The sequence below is a fragment of the Chiloscyllium plagiosum genome, chromosome 11 (assembly GCF_004010195.1).
Source record: "Chiloscyllium plagiosum isolate BGI_BamShark_2017 chromosome 11, ASM401019v2, whole genome shotgun sequence".
NCBI lineage: Eukaryota > Metazoa > Chordata > Chondrichthyes > Orectolobiformes > Hemiscylliidae > Chiloscyllium > Chiloscyllium plagiosum.
The window spans coordinates 56,056,883-56,072,474 of NC_057720.1; the positions used below are offsets into that span (position 1 = coordinate 56,056,883).

Here is a 15,592-nt window from a genome sequence, read left to right on the forward strand (position 1 = left end):
GTAGATGAAGGAAGGGCTGTAGATGTTATATACATGGACTTTAGTAAGGTGCTTGATAAGGTTCCCCATGGTGAACTAATGATTGAGGCTAGTGGGCCAGGGCTGGGAGATAAATGGGAGGGGGGATGGGGTGGGTAGCTGAGAAAGTGATAGGTGGATGAAGGTGAGGGAGAAGGTGATCGGTCGGGGGGGAGTGAAGGGCGGGTCCGGATGGCGGTGTCGTTGGAGGCTTGGGATGGGATTATGCGGGGGAAGGGGACATGAGGAAGCTGTTAAAATCCACATTTATCCCATCTGGTTTCAGGCGGAATATGAGGTGTTCTTCCTCCAGGCGTCGGGTAGTAGTTTTGGTGGTGGAGGTTGCCCAGGGCCTACATGTCCTTGACGGAGTGGAAAGGGGAGTTGAAGTGTTTAGCCACGGGATGGTGGGGTTGGTGGGTGTGGGTGTCCCAGAGATGTTCTCTGAAATGATCTGCAAGAAGGCATCCTGTCTCCCTGATAAAGAGGAGACCACATCGGGTACAACGGATGCAGTAGATGACATTGGTAGATGTACAGGTAAATTTCTGATGGATGTGGAAGGATCCCTTGGGGCCTTGGACAGAGGTGAGGGGAGTGGTGTGGGCACAGGTTTTGCACTTCCTACGGTGGTAATGAAAGGTGAGTGGCTTAGAGAAGAACTTGGTGTTCTCTTGTATTTACTGTTGTTGGTCGCTTTAGATGATAGTGATTGCAGTGCTACCTACGGAGCTCGGTGAATCTTTGCAGTGCACTTTGTAAATAGTACATACTGCTGTTACTTTGCATTGTTAGTGGAAGGAATTAATGCTTATGGATGTAGTACTATTTAAAATGCTGCTTCTTCCTTAATAATGCCAAACGTCTTGAATGTTGTTGGAGCTACATACTACTATTGCTGGAATATTGTCAGGACCCATAGTTTTATCAATGTCAGTGTCTTCAGCTGTTTCTTGATTATTACATGAAGTGAATCAAACTGTCTCAAGGTAGTCTCGTACAATAATTATTTCAGAACCATTAACTTATACAACAGTGATTACAAATGGACATTCATCAGTCAAATGCAAATGAGGGTAGGGAGTTAAAATACTCGAAACTTTACAATGATGTAGTCAGATGTGTTTGATGATCACTCTGTGCCCTCAACTCTGCCAAAGCCTACAATTAAAATGAAATCCACACCTCTATTATTTCTTCTGCCGGTCACAGATCTCATCCAGAGTTAGAAAAGTTATTTAAATTTTCAGTTAAGAGTTTAACAAACAGTTCCTATTTGTTTTGTCTTTCTAGGTGTTATGGCTACAACATGGGACATGTATGATAGTTTTAAAGAAGGAGAAGTGCATGAAGATATTTCCTCTGATCAATTAACTCAGCAAAAGGATTTGTCACAAATTAATTTTGACAAAACTGTCCTTCGAACTTTATCAGCTCTAAGTTCAATAGGATTAGGTAAGAATGGAACATAAACTGACCACTGAAAAGATATCAATCCAAAAGCATTCCAGAATTACCTCTGTAGAGGATATGCCGTAAACTGAGTTACAGATTAATGGTTAAAGTATAAACATGGAACTGTTTGTATTTGTCTGAAGCATAATATGAAATTGTTCATTATGGTCAATCAGCAACCATTATAGCTTCCATTATTACCATTCCACTTATTTTTATTAATTTAGTTTTTTAAAAAAAACCAAAGCAATTGAATCTATTGTTACACAGTTTCTCTGTCAATGAAAATCGCTTTTTTTGGATATGCATCATTGCAAAATAAGTAGTTCAACTGACTATTAGATTGGATGGAAAACATGAAATAGTTACATACTATAGTTTGTTGTGAAGTAAAGCTTAACTAATTCCATCAATAATTTTGTGAGGATATTCTCAATCACCTGCCAGAGCTTTGATATTGAATTGATGAAAATCTAAAAAGTGGATTATTTGAGATTTTTACTGAGCTTCAACTGAAATTACAACATAAATCTCTGAAAATTCTAGCTGTTCAATTTAATTTTTAATCCTATCGTGTCACAAAAAGGCATAGATTTAATCATTTTCCACCAATGCATACATTTTAACCAATCATTGGCATACAGTGAGTGAAACACAGAGATGGTGGCAGAGCAATAATATCACTGGATTAGTAATCAAAAGGCCAATGCTAATGCTCCAGAGATTGAATTTAAATCCTACTCATGAAAGGTAATGGAGTATAAAGATATCCATCAGTAATGGTGACTATAACACCTATCGTTAAATCTTTAAAGGAAGGATGTCTGCTGCTTTTTCCTGAGCACCTTTCATGTAACTCCAGTAATATGCGTAATTGCCCTCTGAAATAGCCACATAGTTCAAGGGCAGTTAGTGTAATAATCATGTCCTTTTATTTTTGCATCTTTCAAACTGTGGAATTCAAGACTATAAGACCATATGATATAGGAGCTGAATTGGGAGCCATTTGGCCCATCATGTCTGCTCTGCCATTTTTTATCATGGCTGATAAGTTTCTCAATGTCATTCTCCTGCCTTCTCCTTGTAACTTTGATCCTTTTAATAAGCAAAAACCTACCTATCTCTGCTTTGATGCAGTCAATAACTTGGCTTCCACAGCATGTAGCATGAATTCCACAGATTCACCATTCTTTGGTGGAAGAAATTCCTTCTTATTTCAGTTCCTTCACTCTCAGGCTGTGCCCTCAGGTCCTATCCACCTAGTGGAAATATCTTTTCCACATTCACTCTATCCAAGCCTCTTAGCCCATTTTTATAGTTAATGGTGATTGTTAATCTGCTGAATCTGTTCCATTATTTGTGCTGCAGCCAGTTAGAATGAAAACAATGATATGTGTGATATAATGCTAAATAACTCATGGTCCTCATAGGACCCGACCTGGGACGTCAGAGGGGACTATAGAGAATGGAACCTCGTCCCAGCAATCTGGAAATTGTTCAAACGAGCATTTGTTATCAGTTCTCTCAATTTTATGGCTTCACTTTGCCAACCAGAATCTTGGATGTACATGGGTGTAAGAATGTAATTCATTTCAGGATCCCCACCTACAGATAAGGAAGCTGAAGGTATTGTAATGCCTTTCCCTTTTAAAAGATGGTGTACTGAAGCAAGTTTAAATTATGATTTAACATATTAAAATTTATTATCATAGAAAGTCGATCCTCCACTTCAGCGGAGTCAGAGAGTATCGTCACTGTTCAAGGTATTGACGAATTAGACCATGATCCAGAAGAACTCCTGAAAAATGAGAAACTAAAGCATGACTTATTCATTATGGAACGTGTCATTATGGAGAACATTTTCCAACCTAAACTCGCTGCTTATCGTCAACTGCCAATATTACCTGGTAATTTATAGTAGTTTAGGACAAGAAGATTGCTGAAATGTTCAAGTGTTCACTTATTTGATACTAAAATTTTGTTGAGGCATCAGGGTTCTTGTCAGAACCACATGCAAGTCAGGCAGTGGCAAAGCCAGTAGTGAGATTTGCCTGGAATCAGAACCAAGTGTTCTGTTCAGCAACTGCTGTTATTCTGAGCAGTGCCACAGAGGAGGACATGGCTGCTGCCAGTAAAGCATGCCTGGAGTTCCAGCATTACAGAGGACGCAGAACAAAAGATAAATGATGTGCGTTGGAGTGAGGGACAGTTTTCCGTCTTGGGGATAGAAAGACTGTGGGGTCATAACCAAGAGCAGGAGCACAGTTCCCACCAGGTAATCTCTATCCCATCTCTTGTCCCAAGGTTTGATTGCCTTGATCATGGAATGCTATCCCCCACATCCCTCCCAACTCTTCCCTCCCCCTCCCCCACCAACCCTCCCAACATCAAATCACATAATGAGATATTGAGACAGGTGATCAAAAGTGGATCAAAGAGATGTGTTTTATAGCATTTCTTAAAGGAAAAATTGAAAAGCCTGGAAAGAGAGAATGCAATGGATCGGCAGTGCACTACAACCAGACAGGAAGACTCCAGACAGAGTGGAGTGGTGGAAATTGACACTGCTGTCATATTGGACACATATCTAACAGAGTAACCCAATATTTCAAGAGTGAGAAAAAATTCAAAAATAAAGTTCACAAAGAGTAAATAAGAAAGGAAAGAAAATAATGATAAAATTAATCTTAATGAAGCATCTTAAAGTAGGCTAAAGTTTTATGATGGATTAAAGCATCAGAACTGCTATGTCAAATTATCCCACCAAAGATGAAGTGTGACCCATGCATTATCAGATGTTTCAAGATTCAGATTTCAAGTAATTCTTCTTTTTCCTTTTTAGTTCCTCAACATGAAGTGTAAACAGTATTTTAATATTTAATTCTTAATATTGCCTAGATCCAGATGGTACAACTAATGGTGAGGACGAGGTGGTGGACAGCATAATGCTGTTGGATTTGATGAGTCCAAGACTGCAACCACTATGGTCTTTTACCTGTTATCTCACCAAAGGGCGTAATGTTAGTTGCATGGTTTGGAACAAACACAACTTGGTGAGTAAACTTAAGCAGACAACAAAATAAATCATTATGAAGGTGAACTAGTGCCGTGATGAAGGTGAACTAGTGATGATATTAATTGACAGCTTTGTTCATGTTTAAAATTATACACCGAGACTTGAACACACCAGAAGATTGTCCCCCGGAAGCAATAATCTACTTAACAGTTTACGTAGATATCGGGACTATGTAGAATTCACATTGGTGGCTTGTTATCGTGGATTGGTCTTTCATCTAACTCTACTCTCATGACTTGTTGGTGTCATTTGTGGATGGAAAGCATTAGGGAATTTGGGTAGTTCTAATGCTAATCTCTCTTTTTGTGTTGCTGCATTATTGTCACTGACAGGGGGAATGCTTGTGAAGAGAAGAATGACTGTCTGTTTTATTTGTAGACAAACACAGAGATTCTTTGTTGTTGCATCGGAGATGTTGGTCCAGGTGGTGGAGGAGGGAGGTGTTGAATGTTTGGGAATGAGGTGAGGTGGTGTGTCGTGGTGGGTAAAAGTTGTTCAGTTAATATCCCTGTTGCCAATGAGAAGTAATCACTAAGGAGGTTATCTAAAGGAACTTAGCTTGCAGGATATAGTTGCAAAATTGAAAAAGCTCAATAACTTCAGCAAAATTATCAAGTTAGGAGCTCTATTGCTCACATATCTACTGTTTGCTCACACCTTCACTATCATGAATTATACTATTCTCAGCACTCCTTTCTCCCATTTTCCTTCACTGTCCTGCAATCACTGCCACAAGTGTCACTCATTCACTTCCTCCAACATGAAACTACACCTACTACTCTAAGTCTTACATGTCCAATTATCTCCAATGTATTTACATCCTTCCTTAAATAAGGAGGCTAAAACTGCACACAGTATTCACCACCTGAAGCATAACACCCCTGCTTTATTTTTAATTCTATTAGTAATAAAAAAAAGTATACCATTGGCCGCCTTAATTATGTGCTAAACCTGCATACTAACTTTTGTGACTCATCACTAGAACATCCAAATCCATCTGCACATTGCAATTGTACAATCTATTTAAGTAACACTCTGCTTTTTCATTCTTCCTGTCTAAATGAACAACTTCACATTTTTCTACATTATGCTCTATCTGCTAAACCGTTGTCCACTCACTTAACTTATCTGTGTCTGCCTGCAACTACCTTATGGCTCCTTCACATTATACTTTCCTACTTGGAATTATCTGCAAATTTAGCTACCCTGCCTTCTCTCCCTTCATCTAGTCATTGATGTAAATTGTAAATATTTGAGGCTCCAGCTCAAACCGCTGTCAGACTCCACACATCACTTCCTGACAATCAGACAAAGACCTATTTATGTATACAGTACTCTGTTTTCTGTCAGCTAATCTATCTTCTATGTGTGCTGATATGTTGCCCCCAGAGTATGAACTTTTTTTTACCTCTATATTTGTGATTTTTGATCACGTTTAGTAATAAAAGTGTAACCAAATTGGTTTGGCTACTTTTGGAATATTATGTTCAATTCTGGACTCCCTCCTAGAGAAAAGATGCAGTTAAAGTTGAAAGAGTGCATAAAAGATTTATAAGGGTGTTGCCAAGGTTGGAGGGCTTGAACTACAGTGAGTGGCTGAATAAGCTGGGGCTATTTTCTATGGAGCATCATAGGCTGAGGGGTGACCTTATATAAGTTTATAAAATCATGAGAGGCATGAATAGGGTGAAAAGTGAAGATCTTTTTCCCAGTGTTGGGGAGTGCAAAACTGGAGGATATAGGTTTAAAGTGAGAGGGGAAAGATTTATAAGGGACCTAAGGGGCAACTTGTTCATGCAAAGAGTAGTGCTTGTATGGAATGAGCTGCCAGAGGAAGTGGTGGAGGGTGATACAATTACAACATTTAAAAGACATCTGGATAAGTCCATGAATAGAAAGGTTTCAGATGGATAGGTGCCAAATGTTAGCAAATGAGACAAGATTTATTTTGGATATTAAGATTACTTCTTGTGGAAACAGGCCCTTCAGCCCAACAAGTCCACACCGACCCGCTGAAGCGCAACCCACCCAGACCCATTCCCCTACATTTTACCCCTTCACCTAACACTACAGGCAATTTAGCCTGGCCAATTCTCCTCACCTGCACATTTTTGGACTGTGGGAGGAAACCGGAGCACCCGGAGGAAACCCACGCAGGCATGGGGAGAATGTGCAAACTCCACACAGTCAGTCGCCTGAGGCGGGAATTGAACCTGGGCCATATCTATTCGGCATGGACGAGTTGCACCATAGGGCCTGTTTCTGTGCTGTAAAACTCTATGATTCTATGTCCTGATTTTACAATAGAGATTTTAGCCACTCCTTTGAAGGCTGAGACTACTGAAGAAGTCTGCCGATAAATTTGTGTACAATGACTGACACCATGGAGAATTTGTGTTCCTTCTTTTGTCAGGATTTCACGTTTCGAGCAAATAGTAATTTCTATGAACACAGTAGTGGAGTTCTCATTTTGAAGCCTCTGGTGAAACCTCTGACTTCTGTATTGGCAGATTGTGTTCCTGCCATGGAAGCTTGCACTGCATTAGAAGCTTGCTTCTTGGGTCCAGCGTTGACAGAAGTTTTCCAAGTATATGTTTTTTCTTGGGATGTTGACACTGCTTGAAAGGCCAACATTTGTATGCTATTTCTGATTATCCTTGAACTAATGGCATGCTAGGCAATCTCAGAAGACTGTTAAAAGCCAACCACATTACTATGGGTCAAGGATCACATAGGATGGCAGATTTTCTTCCTTAAATAATATTATTAAGTCTGATGGGTTTTTACCACAGTCAGTGATAGATATAGTTCCACTAGCTGCTATCATGGGATATGAATTTGTGTCCCAGAACATCAGCCTAGCCTCTGCATTACCAGTCCAATGGTATTACCAGTACTCCACCATCTCCACTAACACCCTGTCTCCTGCTGTTACTGTATGCCCCTGCCATCAGCATCAGCCTCCAAGGCTATATGAAGTGTTTTTAACTGAACCTCAGTGGTGTTCCACCATTCAGCCTATAGCCAATAGGAATACATCTTTTAGATTGCTGTGATAGATAACTAAGCCCCACCAAGCTTTCAGAATATTGATTCTTAATTGCTTCCATTAACTGCCACTTAGATCTCTTGAGTTGTTAAAATAAAATTTCTGTTCTGTATGTTTTCAGCTCATATCTTTAGTCAGTTGAGAGCAAGACCCAAAATGTTTTTAAATAGCACACAATCTGCAATCTCTGACATTTTGAATACTGGGGAAGCTGGGAATGCCACAAAAACTTTGTGCAGTATCATTCGTTCCCCACCTGGGAAATGTTTAATTTCCTCCAATGTTTTGAGACTCAGCCACTTCCCTGATTTAGTGGTACATAGAAAATTAATGTACTAATGATAGAATTAGTAGCCTAAATGATTAGGGCCAGTATGGTGGGGAGTGTAAGATTGGCATGCTACACTTGCTATATTGAATGTATAAGGACCAGATAAATAAATGTGGTGCAACAGAAGTTTAAGGTTATAGTAGTTTGTTCACTCATAATATCCTGCTGCATTATAATCCAGTCATTGAACTTGACAGTGACATATAATTTTATCATCAGTTCGACGGTTTTTTGTCTTGTGTTATTTTAAAATACTTTCCATTTGAAACTGTTTGTTAATTAATGGGACTTTGCAAACTCCAAAGTCTGGAGCTGTGGGAAATGGGAAATTAATACAGTTTCATCAGTGATAGTTAAAAGCAGAAAATGCTTACATTACTGAAGTGATGTTTTGTGACTTGATTGTGAACAATGCATAAACCAGATATGAAAAGATAAATGTTAAGTGATATTATTTATTTATTCTTAAGAAATGAGTTGCTAGTCGTTATAGAGACGTACATCATGGAAACAGACCCTTCAGTCCAATTCGTCCATGCTGACCAGATATTCTATATTAATCTAGTTCCATTAAACAGCACTTGTCCAATATTACTCTAAACCCTTTCTATTCATATACCCGTCCAGATGCCTTTTAAATGCTGTAATTGTACCAGCCTTACCATTTCCTCTGGCAGCTCATTCCATACATGTGCCAGTTTCTCCATGAAAACGTTGCCTGTTAGGTCCCTTTTACATCTTTCCCTTCTCACCCTCAACCTACATCCTCTAGTTCTGGGCTCCTCCAACCCAGGGAAATGATCTTGTCTATTTACCCTATATGCCCCTCATGATTTTATAAACTTCTATAAGGTCGTCTCTCAACTTCCGACATTCCAGGAAAAATAGCCCCAAACTATTCAACCTCTCCCGATAGCTCAAACCTTCTAACCCTGGCAACATTCTTTCTGAACTCTTGTGTCTTAAGAGTTATAAGTACGGGACTGGGTTTAGTCCTAGCCCTTTAGCATCCCATTGGCGGGCCTGTAAATCATCAGTGAATAGATGAGTCTCTATGATTGTTGAGATGAACCTAATTACCTGGTGGCAAGCTCATAAATGTGATTGCTGTGGGCTTACTGCTGGATCACATGGCGGGGGGGGGCGGGGGTGCCTCTGCCATCAGGTAATCTATATCACCTGATGTCTACGTGGAAAAGGTACCATATTTAAAGGACCGCCATGCAGTTTAAATTTTTGGCATCTTAATTTCTCCGACTCCAGCAAAAAAAGATGTTCCAAGATCCAGGTAAAATAGTTGTTTGCAACCACACAGGATCATTCATTGGTATCAATGTCCATTTGAGTTCTAAGATGTCACAGTCCACCCACTATGTTCTCTCAAGCAATGGAGGAGAATAAGGATAGGGTGGATTTTCCCATGCTATCACTATCTCTCCCTTTCCCTGTAGGTATGCCCCTAACTGTCCAAGCAGTCGGGACTCAGAAGTGAAATGTCACTTAAAGTGATGGACCCTCTGCACCTCAATTGTGTGCTGCCCTTTCAAATTTTGGATCAGTTCTGTGTCCTGAACATTTTACCTATGGCTCTATCCCTCAGCCCATCAGGTCAGCAAGTTTTTACACAGAGAATTTATCTCCAGGGTGAATCCTATGCCTCTGTGACTCACTTTCCTGGATGTCCAAGGGACTGTCACTCTGAATAAAGGATACCACATGTAAGTCATCAGTTCATCGTTATTGAAAGCATGAAAGACATGAGTTTCACAAAATCAGTGTTGTAGGATTAACTCAAAATGAATTACATATAAATTATATGCAAATTGGCAATTGAGCATTAACTGGCATATTTCCTGTTTTGTTACCTTCCTGCTGTTGACTTAAATTGCTTACAGATAAGTTTTGAAGTATGCTGTTCAGTAACAACTTAATTGTTTAGGACAAGTTCAGATTGCATATATATTATGATAGGCATAAATTATTTTGTCTTGGTATACAGGACCTATTGGCAGTTGGTTATGGGCAATTTGGATATAAGGAACAAAGAGGGGGATTGATTTGCTGCTGGTCCCTGAAAAATCCCATGGTGAGTTGAAAAATTGTGTAATTAAAATTTGGAGCTAATTCTTACCAATGCAGACTAGAGAAAACTGAATTTTCCTTTTTGCTGTTGTAGTTAAGAATCATCTAGACTTGAAACGTTAGCTTGCTTTCTCTCCATGGATGCTGCCTGACCGGCTATGATCTCCAGCATTTTTTGTTTTCAGTACAAATTCCAGCGTCGAGAGTTATTTGCTCCTCCATTATTGACTGTCATGCAAAGGGTTACAACTAAACTGAGAATATGTGTGATATCCACCATGTGTTCAGTTCTAATTACAACCTGAGTTAGGAAGGACTTATTGTTTGTATCAACACTGTATACTTAAAGTAAGTCCTCACTTAACACCGATTTGTTCAAGCATTGGTCTTAAAATAGAGGTGATACATGGGTTTAACATTGTGAAGTTCACTACCATGTCATTTAGAGTCATAGTCATAGAGATGTACAGCATGGAAATAGACCCTTGGGTCCAACTCGTCCATGCTGACGAGATATCCCAACTCAAATCTAGTCCCACCTGCCAGCACCCAGCCCATATCCCTCCAAACCCATTCTATTCATATACCCGTCCAGATGCCTTTTAAATGTCGCAATTGTACTAGCCTCCACCACTTCCTCTGGCAGCTCATTCCATACACGTACCACCCTCTGTGTGAAAACGTTGCCCTTAGGTTTCTTTTATATCTTCCCCCTCTCATCCTAAACCTATGCCCTCTAGTTCTGGAATCCTCCACCCCAGGGAAAAGACTTTGTCTATTTATCCTTTTCATACCTTTCATGATTTTATAAACCTCTATAAGGTCACCCCTCAGCCTCCAACGCTCCAGGGAAAATATCCTCAGTCTGTTCAGCCTCTCCCTGTAGTTCAAATCCTCCAACCCTGGCAAGATCCTTGTAAATCTTTTCTGAATCCTTTCAAGTTTCACAATGTCTTTCCATTAGGAAGGCGACCAGAATTGCACACAATATTCCAAAACTCCAAGGTCTCTTTGTTCAGCAACACTCCCTTGGACAATGGTGTGTTGCCTCCCTGGTGCCAGGATCAAGAATGTCTCAGAGAGTACAAAATCTTCTCAAGAGGATGAGGACCCAGCAGAAGGTCATTGTACACATGGGAACCAATGACATAGGAAGGGAAAAAGATGAGATTTTGAAGGGAAAATAGAGTTAGGCAGGAATTTAGAAAAGGAGGTCCTCAAGAGCAGCAATATCTGGATTACTCCTGGTGCTGCAGGCCAGTAAGGGTAGGAATAGGAGGATAAAGCAAATGAACACGTGGCTGAGGAGCTGGTGTATGGGAGAAGGATTCACATTTTTGGATCGCTAGAATCTCTTCGGGGGTAAAAGTGACCTGTACAAGAAGGATGATTACACCTGAATTGGAAGATGACTAATATACTAGCAGGGAGATTTGCTAGAGTTGCTTGGGAGGATTTAAACTAGTAAGGTTGGGAGAGTGGTACCCAGGAAGATAGTGAGGAAAGAGATCAATCTGAGACTGGTGCAGTTGAGAAAAGAAGTGAGTCGAACAGTCAGGGCAGGCAGGGACAAAGCAGAGAATAAGATAGGACTGATAAATTAAACTGCATTTATTTCAATGCAAGAAACTTAATAAGGAAGGCAGTTGAACTCAGGACCTGGTTAGGAACATGGGACTGGGATACCGTGGCAACTACAGAGATGTGGCTCAGGGATGGACAGGACTGTTAGTTTAATGTTCCAGGATACAAATGCTACAGGAAGGACAGAAAGGGAAGCAAGAGAGGAGGGGGAGTGGTATTTTTGATAAGGGACAGCATTACAGCTGTACTGAGGGAGGATATTCCCAGAAATACATCCAGGGAAGTTATTTGGGTGGAACTGAAAAATAAGAAAGGGATGATCACCTTATTGGGATAGTATTATAGACCCCCTAATAGTTAGAGGGAAATTGAGAAACAAATTTGTAAGGAGATCTCAGTTATCTGTCGGCGGCACGGTGGCACAGTGGTTAGCGCTGCTGCCTCACAGCGCCAGAGACCCGGGTTCAATTCTCGACTCAGGCGACTGACTGTGTGGAGTTTGCACGTTCTCCCCGTGTCTGCGTGGGTTTCCTCCGGGTGCTCCGGTTTCCTCCCACAATCCAAAAATGTGCGGGTCAGGTGAATTGGCCATGCTAAATTGCCCGTAGTGTTAGGTTAAAGGGGTAAATGTAGGGGTATGGGTGGGTTGCGCTTCGGCGGGTCGGTGTGGACTTGTTGGGCCGAAGGGCCTGTTTCCACACTGTAAGTAATCTAATCTAATCTAATCTAATAATAGGGCGGTTATGGTCGGGGATTTTAAATTTCCAAACATAGACTGGATCTGCCATCGTGTTAAAGGTTTAGATGGAGAGGAATTTAAGTGTGTACAAGAAAATTTTCTGATTCAGTATGTGGATGTACCTACTAGAGAAGGTGTAAATCTTGACCTACTCTTAGGAAACAAAGCAGGGCAGGTGACTAAGGTGTCAGTGGGGGAGTACTTTGGGGCCAGCAACCATAATTCTATTAGATTTAAAATAGTGATGGAAAAGTTGAAGTTCTAAATTGGAGGAAGGCCAATTTTGACGATATTAGGCAAGAACTTTCAAAAGCTGATTGGGAGCAGATGTTTGCAGGTAAAGGTTGCAGTTCGAAAATGGGAAGCCTTCAGAAATGAGATAACGAAAGTCCAGAGAAAGTATATTCCTGTTAGGGTGAAAAGAAAGGCTGGTAGGTATAGGGAATGCTGAATGACTAAAGAAATTGAGGATTTGGTTAAGAAAAGTAAGCAAGCATATGCCAGGTATGGAGAATAGATAGAGTGAATCCAGAGAAGAGTAGAAAGGCAGTAGGAGTATACTTATGAGGGGAATCAGAAGGGTAAAAAGGGGACATGAGATAGCTTTGGCAAATACAATTAAGGAGAATTCAAATGGTTTTACAAATCCATTAAGGACAGAAGGGTAACGAGGGAGAGAATAGGGCTCCTCAAAGATCCGCAAGGTGGCCTTTGTGTGGAACTGCAGAAGATGGGAGAGATACTAAACGAGTATTTTACATCAGTTATTTACATTGGAAAAGAACATGTAGAATGTAGGGAAATAGATGGTGACATCTTGAAAATTACAGAGGAGGAAGTGCTGGATGTCTTGAAACGCGTAAAGGTGGATAAATCCCCAGGACCTGATCAGCTGTACCCTAGAACTCTTTGGGAAGCTGGAAAGTGATTGTTGGGCCCCTTGCTGAGATATTTGTATCATTGATAATCACAGGTGAGATGCTGGAAGACTGGAGTTTGGCTAACGTGGTGCCACTATTTAAGAAAATTAATGAAAAGCTAGGGAAATATAGACCAGTCAGCCTGATGTTGGCGGTGGGCAGGTTTTTGGAGGGAATCCTGAGGGGCAGGATGTATATGTATTTGGAATGGCAAGGACTGATTGGGGATAGTCAACATGGCTTTGTGCATGGGAAATCATGTCTCAAAACCTTGATTGAGTTTTTTTGAAGAAGTAACAAAGAGGATTGATGAGGGCAGAGTGGTAGATGTGATCTATATGGAATTCAGTAAGGTGTTTGACCAAGTTCCCAATGGGAGACTGTCAGCAATGTTAGATCTCATGGAAAACAAGGAGAACTAGCCATTTGGATACAGAACTGGCTCAAAGGTAGAAGACAGAAGGTGGTGGTGGAGGGTTGTTTTTCAGACTGGAGGCCTGTGACCAGTGGAGTGCACAGGATTGGAGTGCCCATCTCCCTCAACCCTTGCTACTCATATACCCATCCAAATGTTTTTTTAATTTTGTCATTGTACCAGCCTCCACCACTTCCTCTAGCAGCTCATTCCATACACGCGCCACCCTCTGTGTAAAAACTGCCTCTTAGATACCTTTTAAATCCTTCCCCTCTCGCTGTAAACCTATGCCCTCTAGTTCTGGACTCCCCACCCCAGGGAAAAGACCTTGTCTATTTATCCTATCCATGCCCCTCATGATTTTGTAAACCTCTTTAAGGTCAACCCTCATCCTCCAACGCTCCAGGGAAAATAGCCTCAGTCTGTTCAGCCTCTCCCTGTAGCTCAAATCCTCCAACCGTGGCAACATCCTTGTAAATCTTTTCTGAACCCTTTCAAGTTTTTCACGATATCCTTTCGGTAAGAAGGAGACCAGAATTGCACACAATATTCCAAAAGTGGCCTAACCAATATCCTATACAGTTTAAACATGACCTACCAACTCCTATACTCAATTCTCTGACCAATAACGGAATGCATACCAAACACCTTCTTTACCATCCTATCTATCTGTGACTCCACTTTCAAGGAACGTTGACCTGCACTCCAAGGTCTCTTTGTTCAGCAACACTCCCTCAGACCTTACCATTAAATGTCTAAGTCCTGCTCTGATTTGCTTTTCCCAAATGCAGCATCTCGCATTTATTAAAATTAAACTCAATCTGTCACTCCTCAGCTCTTTGGCCCATCTGATCAAGATTACATTCAATTAGATTAGTAGATTCCCTACAGTATGGAAACAAGCCTTTCGGCCCAACAAGTCCACACCGACCCTCTGAAGAGTAACCCGCCCTGTCCCATATCCCTCTGCCTAATGCACCTGACACTATGGACAATTTAGCATGGCCAATTCACCTGACCTGCACATCTTTGGACCTGTGGGAGGAAACCGGAGTACCCGGAGGAAACCCACACAGACACTGGGAGAATGTGCAAACTCCACACAGACAATCACCCAAGGCTGGAATCAAACCTGGGACCCTGGTGCTGTGAGGCAGCAGTGCTAACCACTGAGCCACTGTGCATTGTTATGACACAACCTTCTTCGCTTCTATTCCACCTCCAATTTTGGTTTCCTCAGTAAACTTACTAACTATACCTCCTACGTTCATATCCAAATCATTGAAATAAATTTCCTGTTCTGTAGCCTTTACATTTCCACATATGCAAATGATACTTTCTCCAGTGCTGTTGGGGATCATTGAACCATAAAAGTATTTCATGTAGGAGCAAAATTAGGCCATTTTGCCCATCGAGTCTATTCCACCATTCCATCATGGCTGTTCTGTTTTTCAACCCATTATTCGTCCTTCTCCCATAACCTTTGATCTCCTTACTAACCAAGAACCTACATATTTTTGTGTTAAATACACTCAGTGACTTAACTTCTACATCCTTCTGTGCCAATGATTTCCACAGATTCAGCACCTATCGGCTGAAGAAATTCCTCCTCATGTCAGTTCTAAAGATTCATCCTTCACTCTGTTGCTGTGCCCTCAAGTCCTAGTCTGTTCCTTCAGCTCTCACTCCCAGTCCTCTTCCCCTGACGCCTGTTGCTATCATACATTCTCACCTTTAAATTTCCCAGTGTCCACTACTACCACCAGGAGGCCTACAGGTGGCTCCTCTTCCTCTGCTTCCATACTTAGCAAACACTGAAGTTCTTCAGCTGTTACTTGTGTTGATCATTACGTGTCACTAGATGGATCTTGGTCAGTGCAAACTAAAAGAGCTAATAATTTTTAACTTTTTAATCTATTCGCA

At 41.0% G+C, this 15,592-nt stretch overlaps 1 protein-coding gene across 5 annotated transcripts in view; it reads left to right on the forward strand.

The window, feature by feature from the left end:
• Positions 1–15,592, forward strand: part of dnai4 (dynein axonemal intermediate chain 4) — a 121,607-nt gene that overhangs the window by 41,664 nt on the left and 64,351 nt on the right. For 4 of the 5 annotated variants that reach the window (XM_043699392.1, XM_043699395.1, XM_043699393.1 and 1 more), the window contains exons 7-10: positions 1,312–1,473; positions 3,186–3,380; positions 4,372–4,526; positions 9,929–10,015. In XM_043699392.1, coding sequence (XP_043555327.1) covers positions 1,312–1,473; positions 3,186–3,380; positions 4,372–4,526; positions 9,929–10,015 — 599 coding nt within the window. The remainder of the gene's footprint in view (positions 1–1,311; positions 1,474–3,185; positions 3,381–4,371; positions 4,527–9,928; positions 10,016–15,592) is intronic. The other variant, XM_043699396.1, reaches the window with a different exon arrangement.